We start from the raw sequence: 11,132 nt of genomic DNA on the forward strand, positions 1-11,132 counted from the left end.
TAGTTAAAAGTATTTCACTTTATAAAATAAAGTTTCGTATCAGCCACTCATGAATACATATTTCAAATAGGTACATGTTGTTTAGGCCATTTGTGCACAATAAAATGGTCAGTGACCAATCGGGCTGTCGTGGTAAGACTTTCTATCAGGCTGTGCAGATCCCAGTTCAGTTATAGAACTTAGACTTTGTAAATAAATGAGTTTAAGTAATTAAACATGTTACCTCAACAGCAAAGCTTGACATACAGCATAATGTGCACACCGACACAAGAGGAACTGGACAGTGTGAATAGTATTTATTTCATTTTTTTTGGCAGTTAAGTAACTTTGATTAGCGAGTAGTGTATGATGATCATGTTACATTACACTAAAACAATATAAATGATGTATTCTCCAATAATCTATACAATCTTCTTTTAAAAGCCTTGTTGCATTTTATACTCATGTCCAGTAGGGGGCGACACCAGTGCGACACCAGTGCAGTTGTGCTCAGTAAGTGGGAACCTATTATGTAGCTTCTCTTCATCATCTCTCGACACATCACAATTTGACAGTCATAGTTTGCAGTTTTAATTTCTTTCCTCACAATAACTCCACATACAAAGTATACTCTGTGTAAATGCTGTTTAACAAACTGCATGACTATTAGCATGCAAAGAGAAAAGAACTATGTGCAAATGACAGTACAGAGAAGCCAGGCTGATTCAACAGTGGATAAGAAATTGTTTATTTGACTTGAACATAATTACAAGGAAACCAAACAGTCTGCAACATTCTAGCTTCAGTGGTAACTGCTCTAAGTGAATCACACTCAACACAGTAGGTCATCTCAAACTGCTTTTTATTACATCTTAAATAACAGTACATTTTAATATAGTTTCTATCTTGCATCCAGCTTTCGGTTGTACACTGACTGACTTCAAAATTAAATACAAAAGGTGAAAAGGGAACAGTGGGGGTGCAGAGCTCTAGTTATTTGATGGCGAAAGAGAGAAAAGGAAAGGGAATTTAATTATTTTTTTTATTTTCATTTTATTTTTTGCCAACTCCAGGCCTAACGCACAATTACAGCACATTTTTGTACAGAATGTCGCAGAGAAAAAAACAGAATGGAAAAAATGTCACTACTGCTAAAGAAAGAGCGTCTCTGTTTACAAGGAGAAGGGAACAACAGAAAATTCTGCCATTCAAATGCTGCAAGATTTTTTTTTTTCATTTTTTATTAAAGGACAGAAAAAAACCTGTTATAAAATGTTTTTCTTTGTAAGTGGAATTTTGTTTGCTACAGAAGGAATGACAATTGATTTGTTCCATTTGAGATTGTGTATGTTTAGGTGAATGAATGTACGTATGCATGTGTGTACAATTTAAACATTTACGTTACTTCTTAATTTGTGGAATCCCTCCCAAGTATGGACCAAGTAACCGTTTATGTTGCAGGGTTTGCTTCTCAAGTGCATAGCTTTGACATTTTAGTTAAATCATGTATGCACGGAGTAGCCAAAAACAAAAAGGAAAAAAAGAAAAAAAAGAAAAGAAAAATATAAATACCATTGTATTGATATATTCAACAGGTTATTTTCTTAAAGAAAAACATCAAAGGACTTAATTCCATATGCACCTTTTTAAGCAATTCTACAGCATGCGATTCTAAGAGATAACCCACCCATGGCAGACAACCAAAATCCTTTTTTTTTTCGTTTTTAACTTAAAAAGTTTCAATATCATTATTTTCAAACATTGATTTTTACAACATGTCATTCACAGAGTAGTAACTGCATTTCCAAGCACGGAATGGGCACCTCTGTTAAAAGAGAAACGTCCGGATTGCAACCGGGCTAAAGTGGAGATACTCCCTACCCGACCAAATCACATCACCGGTCCCAACCACGGGCAACAAAAACCGGGGAAAAACCAAACTAAATTAAAGGAGGAGAAGAGAAAAAGAGGGGCAGGGTGGATTATGATCTGATGGGTTAATCTTCATTTAATTATTCTACACTGTTGGCAGACAAAAAGGTGTAAGAATGGTTAAAATGGTTGTTTTTTTGTTGTTTTTTTTCGTTTTAAAAACGAGCATTCATTATCATAAACAGCATGTGCTTGGTTAGTTCACTTTTTTTTTCTTTAGACATTATTCTATATATGCAAAGTTTAATTTTTTGTGCAAACAAAGATTTGTGGACTACACTGGAAAAAAGAAACAGTAAAAGTATCATGGGACTAAATATACAGAAGGGCCAGAAGTGGCTTGAGGACTCCCTGTTGAAGCTCAATTCTCTCGCTTTGTTCTCCAGTGCGATGAAGCTGGATTTAAAATGACATGAGATCTGGAGGTTCTTCTAGTTTTCAACTTAAAAACATTCTCTAAAAAGGTGAAAAGACTAGGAAATAAAACGAAAGCTTTTGATCCTCATTTTAAACATTAACTAACTTCTCTTTAACAAAGAAGAATGAAACCAAAAAAAAAAAAAAAGAAGAAACAAAAAGAAACAGGGCCAAAAAGCTAGATCACTGTCATGTAATAACCTTCACTCAGACCTGTGTATAATGAGGACGCAGGACAAGTTTGCTTGGTGGTGGTGGTGGTGGTGGCGGCGGCAGCGGCAGCTGTGGGGTGTTTGCATTTGACTTATTACAATACCAGACCATGGTCATAGGAGGAATGCACAATTTTCCCCTCCGTTCCATTTTGAAACCACTAAATTCCTCGACCTTTTTTTTTCCTTCTTTTTTTTTGTAGCTGAATGATTGACAGACAATTGTGCTCTTTTAAATGAGAAAGAGAGAGAGAGAATTTTTGCCCTTGATAGTTTTTTTTGGGTGTTTGGAGTCAGTATCGTGGTGTTTTTGAAAAGATTGGATATGCAATAAAATTGAACGTTGTGATGTTGGAATGGTCTTCCACTCAGATGCCATCTGGAAACAAACAAACAAGAAATGCATTATTTGATTATCATTATTCAACAAAATCACACATTGGCCAGATGACTGTAAAATCATTAAATCCAAGTTTGATCATATGTGCATATTGCTTACACCAAGTATGATTAGCAATTACAAATATTCACAAACTGCAGACAAAAACGGCTCACGCCATGATTTTACTTGCATTTGTGTTTAAAATTTCAAGTCCAAAACTACATCACTTTGACATTTGACAAGAAATGTCTGAAGCTATGACAACGGGAAAAGGCAGATCCGCCAGAAACTGGCAGTGCATGGTAAAAAAAAAGATCTAAATGGATGGAAGACATTTAACACAGGGGCCCTCAGGTAAGATAATTCCACTATGTGTAGCTTATGTGATACCTTTAGTTTCTCTTTAGGTTTCATATATTGCACCTTCACTCCCAACCCCCAGATGGCAGTCAATGCAACCTCTAGATGGGGTTCCATGTAGCAGATGCTGTTTCTAAACCATTACTCTGACAGCTGTTCACTGTCACACATTGAGGAACATTCCTCTCAGTTCATCTTTTACCTCGAGACTCTAGTTCCAGATCTTGAGGAAGCTGTCCCAGGACCCTGTTGCCACTGCCATGCCATCGTCGGTCACACCCAAGCAGCTCACCCGGTTATCGTGACCAGCCAGGACACCTGCAGAGAAACCAGAGGCTGAGACACAGCAACAAATCTGCTCTGTCTGATAGATACCACATGCTAGGTTAGACTTGGGTAACCAAATTACTGGATACCAGCAAGTAGTGTAAGTGACAAAACAGTAAGTTCATAATCTTTACATTAATGACACATCTGTGGAAACCTGATTCCTAAAAGATGAAACATGGGGAATAATGTGAAATAGGGAGGAGGCGAAGCAGATTTCAGGGCCTTGTGGGTCCTGATATCTGCCGAGCTTATATGTTTTGGTAGTTTTTATTTAAGGCTTAATGACCAAATATGCTAATAATCAATATTCCACCAACCAATGGATCAAATAAGTGTGTGTATTTGAAATAGCCAGCTCATATGTGGGCCTCTTCTGATCCCCAACCCACTAGCAGTCAATAGCTGTAAAGTATTCATGCCTCCACAGGGACTCTTCCCTGCTGGAGAAGGTGACATTTGCTGCTCATCCAGATGTATATAAAGGCCTTCTATACAGCGCCATTATCTAAAAAAGTTGCTTTCTGCTCAATAGTTTGCTAAAAAAATAGGTTGGCGTCCCATCTTCAGTGTGGAGGCCTCATCTAGTTTACAGGAATGTGCACAATCCCATCTGGTACAGCAGTTTTTTGGTAAAAGGCCATGAAAGTGGTGTTTTTAGGGACGTGCGTGGCACAATGTGAAGCTCAAAGTCTGCTGTAATGTCACATTTCAAGTAGGGGCACTACAAGAAAATAATGCTAAAACAGCAATCACCAACAAGAGGTTTGACTTGCATCAAATATAGCATTTAGTGTGATGGCCAAAAAGCTAACTTTTGTCTGATCATATCACAAATTATTCTTCTGCTTTCTTTCCCCTGTGTTTTAGAGTTGCCTTCTGGCAGCCACTAGTCCAGATGTCATATGATTTTTTTCTTTTAACAAACATAAAGCTGCAACTTGTTAAGCAGCCAGGCATGAGTGGTATGACAGTGTCTCCCATCGCAGCCATCCAGCCCTGATGCTCCTTCAGGGTGTCCACAGACCTGTTGGTGGCCGGCCGGATTCAGGGCCTTGAAAGATTTCTTGTATCCTTTCCCTGACTGGTGATACTCTATGTTTGGAAATGTTCTGTTGCCTTCATGATGTAGTTTCTAACAGGTAATTGACTAACTAGCTGTTTAACTTCCAGATAAAGATAAAAACAAAACTCTACAGTCACCCTACGATTAAGTCAACCTATGATTAACGGCTCTTGGGATTTTGGATCTGTTGCAGTAAATAAATATTTTTTTTTTACTCCACATTTTTGACTGGGGCTGACACCGAACTATGAAATTTACTGCTTGCTATTTAGACGGCTAAAGGTGTACCACTGTAATGGAGCAGGCCTGGAAATATTTTTGAAATAGTAATAATTACAATAAACAACAACTTGGAGGTAGAAAATAAACCATCATTGCTCGTTCATAAAAGTGTAAAAGGATGAGGAGGTTTCTGCCTGAGGAGATGCTAACTCACCTAAAATATGTGTCGTGTCCAGTGTCTATCAGACATGTTTTGAATGTGTCTAAGTTTTGGAATGGAGAAGTACATCAGCACAACATATTTTCTAGCTCTGCTCTTTTGCCCTGTATGGTGGCTTACCTGCACGGTCGGCCTTTAAAGTGTCCCAGACATTGCAGTTGAAATCGTCGTAGCCAGCCAGCAGTAGGCGGCCACTCTTGGAGAATGCCACGGAGGTGATACCACAGATGATGTTGTCATGTGAGTAAACCATCAGCTCCTGGTCAGCACGCAGGTCAAACAGCCGGCAGGTAGCGTCATCTGAACCCGTGGCAAATGCGTTGCCATTGGGGAAGAACTGCAACAAAGGTCAAGGGAGATTTTTCAACGTTGGTACGTTTGTACATTTACCCTTTAGAGTGATTGTAGCATATAATTCGCATGCCTTTATTTTATTAACTGTAATTAAATGTGTTATTGTCCTGAGGTTGTGGAACAGTAACTTGCCACACCTTTTTCTGTTCTATTGGTCCATAAAGAGCGTAATTATGTGGCACCAAGTCATTTCATTAATTCTTTTCCACAGTCCTTCTAGTCACCCCTAAAAGAGTGCATGAAATATTATTTGTGTGCGTCGCGTGGCCTTACGCAGATAGCGTTGATGTCCGACTCGTGGCCAGTAAAGGTCTGTCGGCACATTCCTTCTCTGATGTCCCAGAGCTTAGCCGAGGCATCGCAGGCTCCAGACACAAACAGCCTGGTGTCGGGCGCCAGAGAGAGACTCATGACATCACCGGTGTGACCAGCAAATGTAGTTGTCTGCTGACCAGTCTCAATGTCCCACAGAGCACTGCAAGAAAGCAAAAAGAGCATTGTCAAATTACAACTGCAATATACAAAACAACATCTAGAAACTGATTGACCCACGCTGTGATGCTGGTAGCTGTATGACGTCTGTCTAGCTCAGGCAGACCCAGCACTTGGGGGTTAAGGTTGGCCTGGATTTTAACGGTAGCTCACCAGTTATAATAGACAGCGTTGGTTGAGAATCTTAATATTACTCTAGGGAACTGATATGGCTATGTTTCCATAAATAGCGTCGACAACCAGAAAAATCAACAGGGTAGACTATATGTAGGAACATTTAGCAATATAACAGAAACAAATACGATAGCCCTGGAACTAAAACTTTATTTGAAATATATAATGCTCAATTCTTTGATTAAATTGTGTTAGACAGGTGTTAAGCTAACTCTCTCTCGATCTTCTGAGGTTGTAGTTTGTTGTGGTGTTGTATTGGGTGCAGTATCACAACTCACCAGGTGGTGTCTCCAGAGCTGGTGACAATCTGGTTGTCATCCAGGAAGCGACAGCAGGAGAGGTAACCTGACAGGAATCAAACACACTGATTGAATAACCAATTCATGATGGTCTGTCTTTTATCTCGTATTAATAAGTAGAGGCTTCATTTTCTTACTGTCACTACACAGAAGAAGACATTCTATTCCAAATTACCATCACACACTCAGAGAATGCTGTGTGTGCTGTGTGTGGAATGTGGGGGAGATTAATTGACTAATTCACTCCCAGAAACAGGAAAAAAAAGCTGTAGGGTATCTCCCGGTTTATGACTTGCTTCCATAATTCATCCGTTACTAGCCGACAGAGTGTACATACCCCTCCCTATAGCGAGGGAACTAGAACTAAAATGCTGACACACTTCCTGCATCATGTGACACTGATCAGATGAATGCTCCTTGCCTAAGAGCTCAACACTTTCATTAGTTTGCGCTGGGATACGGCTCGACCAGCTCCTGTATTTATGGAGAAAGACATGTGACTGGCATCTCTCGGATATGAAAATAATTCGGCTCACACTAGTACATGAGCAAACAAAATCAGACATCAATAATAGAATGGCTTTCAGTATTGGGTATGAGCTCTTCTTTACACAAAGGAAGAGGAAAATTGAAACTTCAGTGTGGAAAGCAAACTGTCTCCAAAAATGCAGTGACTGAGTGCTCCGTGACAATAACATTATGACAACATGAAATTTTGTATAAAGCAGTGCACACTGGCTGGGTGAACATGATCCTGCCGGGTGTTGTCTATTGATGTTTTACATGTTCCAGTTACTTCTTAAGCTAATGTGTGCAGATCTAAGAGTAGATTTAACATGAATTAATTAAAATCCCTAATTTCGTCTGTGTTGTATTACTGCTAAGCATAGTATGATTATATCAGCAGGGACTACTGGGGGCATTATTCAGTACTCCTGAAGGATCCAAAGACGACGTTTTTTGTTCCATAGCCTACAGAACCTCAAACTGCAGACACATTCTGGGGGGAATACTGAATAGTAGATACTATCAGTACAGTATCAGTACATATATGATTTATTGGCAGATTGCCCTGACCTTCAACAAATCCTGGGATTGAGGGGTAAATGGATGTGTCCAGCCTACCTGTGTGTCCGGCCAGCTCACGGCTGACACGCACATTTCCCTCACGGGTCTTCAGGTTGTAGATGGAGCAGATGTTGTCCAGGCCTCCACAGGCAACGTAGTTCCCAGAGGGGGCATAGGCGCATGTCATCACCCAGGAGGAGCGCAATGGGATGGCGTGGACCTGGAAGAGAGAAGGAAGATTTAATATTAGACAGCATGTGGTGACAGATTGGAGAGAGAGGGGGGGTGGGCATGTGACAAAGTCTGTCCGCAATATTAACTTAACCTTTCAAGGGCACAATACCCACTATAAAAAGCATGACTTGGCACCTTCAAAGACTTGTGAATTATTTTATAATGAACTCAGCACTTTGTCAATCTAAATGAAACTAGCTGCCAGAAATGGGGGAGTAATGATTATCGCTGACTTAAGCATTGTTGAACAGGTAAAGGCAATGGTTCACCTGACAACCACTTACCAAACCAAGTCTTTTTTTTCAGTTGGAAATCTGGTGATAGTCAACCATTTTCATTCAACACATTTTTCTGAATGAAAGCTTTTACCTTCCAAAAGTATAAGAAAACACAATAATTACACAGCATTGAGATTGTTTCAGTTCTGTGGAATATGGAGTTTTTACCTTGTTTGTGGTGTAGCTGTCCCAAATGATGAGTTTGCCGTCCTGGGAGGCGCTGACCAAAAGCCTGATTAAAAGAAAAATAAGATGGCTCAAACTACAGAACAATTCAAAATGATCAGTCCATTGCCCATTTTGGATAGGTACATTATCACACAACAAAAAATGTAACCTTCATCTATACCTGTGATGGATGGGGGTGTGTGTGTGTGTGTGTGTGTGTGTGTATATATATACACACATACACACACACACACACACAGTTTCTGTTATGTGCGACCTTCACTAACTAAATAACAGTGATTGACACAGTACGTGAGGGCATGGCTTTTTTCTGTTTGAACATTTTGAATATCATTTTGTTGTTCAGATTTCAACCTCCACAACAGTAAAATAAAAAAATTGGATTGAAAAAAAATTGGTAATGAATGAAAGGCTTTAAATTCTGTACCTGTATAGCAGATATGTCACAAAAATGCATTATTTGAAAGCTGCTGCTGTATCAACTTCACAGTATTCCACAGAATGGATAGTGCTTATCCTAAAATGGACTGATCCAGAGAGCTGAGGCATACTGATTAATTTCTGTGTAATTCTTATATAATATTAGATACTTTCAAGACCATTTACTTTAACTATTTGATGTGCCTCAAAAACACAACATGCAGAGCCTGCGAGGTAAGCAGTTATTCTAATAGGAATCGTTATAAACCCTGTTTTGCATTCTAGAGACAGCTCTTACGCACCTCTGTGGCTGTGCTCTGCTATCTGGGTGAATCCAACAAGAGTAACCACAGTGACAGTCCCAATACACAGGACCAGGGAAAGGAGTGAACACACCAAGGCCTGCAGGGACTATGCAAATCTTAACTACCAGGCTGGTGGGAACGCGCTAACACGCGCACACTCTGGCAGATAATGAGCCAGGGACAGAATGGTCTGTGCTGGGAATTTTAGTCTAAAAGAAAATGAAGCATCAACGTCCCAGTCTTAAAATGAACACATTAAAGTCAAATAATCAAAGTTGATGTCAAAAGCAAGAAAAGTACTAACTACTAACTAACATATTAGGGCCACACATTAACTTCTGGTGCAATGCGAGCGAGAAAGTAAGTGTGTGTCAGCTGAGAGACGATGATGCAATGCGATTAAGGTGCTCACTTTCTAGTCAAAACAGAGCTCTGACAACATGGTTGGGAACAGACACCCAAGGTTTGGAAAGAGCCGATTTTGAATTTGCAATCAGTTTGTGTTGCTCATCACTCATCAGGTCTAGTTGAGTAACTGTGATGCTGTCACGTGACATAGTCAAACACAAGGAGAGGAGTGTGTGTTTGGCTGTAGTTTTGTTTAGCTAAAGTGAATAGCAGCAAAAGAATAGGAAAACATAACATGTAGCCACAATTTCCATTTCTTCTAATGTTTGCAGTGTTGTACATTGATTTATTTGTGGCGGTACGCCACAAGGCAGAGTGACAAACAAGGAAGAAAGTCTCGACGGCTGATTTCCAATGGAATATCCTGTGTAATATGACAGCTACCGTAGCTTGGGAAATAGCGGAATGGGCACTGTTTTGGATTTTGAATTTACGCTTTCTCAGACCAAAGATCAGACAAGAAGCTAGAGCACCCTGCGGTCCGTCTGCCTCACTGCCTGCTGCAGAAGACGGTATGTTCACGTGACAAGCTGTATTCACTTACCGTTTCAAACTTTTGTCAGTAAGGATACATAGAGCTCAAAACCAACACGTAGTAACGTCCCAGATGAGCATGTTGTTTTGTTTGTTAAATTGTATTAAAAGCGAGCGTTAACATTAAATCACTTTCACGTGTCCTAAGGTGCCGTCTAGGTGCTGGATTTTTCTTTAGCTGTGGTTAGCTAGCAATTAAACCCACTGACCGAATAACATTGTTTACAATAATTGCTATTTATTATTTTGTCACAATGTTCAGTATGTGAATCGACCCAGTCAGGTTTTCTTTGTAAACAACACAGTGAGTGATACAGTTGCTTCAGTTTAGGCTTGTGAAGCTATGGTTTAAATGTTATCCTAACCTAACTTTGGTAAAGAAAAAGGAAAGGCTGAGTATACTTGATGTCACCAGTTTGTTAGGGTTGCTTCCAAGTTTCATATTGTGTTGGATGCGTTAATATGGAGTCACCTGCTCATGTCAAGTATATAGCCAGAAGGAATGTTTGCATAATGTGTTGTAATGACAAAGTAGTGGTCATAGTGAGTGAAAATCTGATTGGAGATGGACATTGCAAAATGTGTTATGTATCTGGAATTGTTCATTAGCTATGTGCGATATCTGTCAAGCTGAATCGACTCACAGTAATAAAACAGATTGTATTCTGGTCCAAAGATTAAAACAGAACTCTTGATGTGGGAGAAAGGACACTATATCGTGGAATGCAATTGTAAGACATGATGCTTTTAAAGAACCATTGCAAATAAAGCAACTGTTGCTAAAAAGGAACAGCACACTGTATTCACTTAGGTAACGTCACCGTTTACAACTTTTTCCAGCTGTTCCGGCATAATCTGTTCATATTAGACCACACTCCGTTTTCCCCAAACACTGTCTGGAAAACACTCATCTTAATTCTATACCCTAGAAACACAAATCAAATGTAACAGGAGTAGTTTTGGCTACAGTTATTGAGTAAAGTAGGGCGCTGAAACACTGAATGCAAGCAGTCGCATGTCATATTAGTAAGGTGTTGACATAACAGTTCTTTGCAAAGGGGTTATTACTCAACAAGATGATCAGCAGTAACATAAAATTTGGGCTACACTTTATTTTTGGTTTAATTATAATACTACAACTACAAAGCTTTGCCTCTTACGGGCATTTTAAAATTCATAAGATTAGTGTAGTTTTTGGATCATTACTGATACCAATATTGAGAGTACATTTAACTCAATATATTATTGGTTAACGAAGGG

General features: G+C 39.4%; 1 protein-coding gene across 1 annotated transcript in view; it reads right to left on the reverse strand.

Annotated features, from left to right (window-relative positions):
- Positions 1–2,727: 2,727 nt before the first annotated feature.
- The window catches only part of LOC144520639 (guanine nucleotide-binding protein G(I)/G(S)/G(T) subunit beta-1), a 41,161-nt gene continuing 32,756 nt past the window's right edge, over positions 2,728–11,132 (reverse strand). The window contains exons 5-11 of the mRNA XM_078254509.1: positions 8,185–8,248; positions 7,562–7,724; positions 6,416–6,482; positions 5,745–5,946; positions 5,238–5,454; positions 3,485–3,600; positions 2,728–2,919 (exon numbers count right to left, since the gene is read on the reverse strand). Coding sequence (XP_078110635.1) covers positions 3,494–3,600; positions 5,238–5,454; positions 5,745–5,946; positions 6,416–6,482; positions 7,562–7,724; positions 8,185–8,248 — 820 coding nt within the window. The 3' untranslated portion in view covers positions 2,728–2,919; positions 3,485–3,493. The remainder of the gene's footprint in view (positions 2,920–3,484; positions 3,601–5,237; positions 5,455–5,744; positions 5,947–6,415; positions 6,483–7,561; positions 7,725–8,184; positions 8,249–11,132) is intronic.

The sequence above is a fragment of the Sander vitreus genome, chromosome 7 (assembly GCF_031162955.1).
Source record: "Sander vitreus isolate 19-12246 chromosome 7, sanVit1, whole genome shotgun sequence".
Lineage (NCBI taxonomy): Eukaryota > Metazoa > Chordata > Actinopteri > Perciformes > Percidae > Sander > Sander vitreus.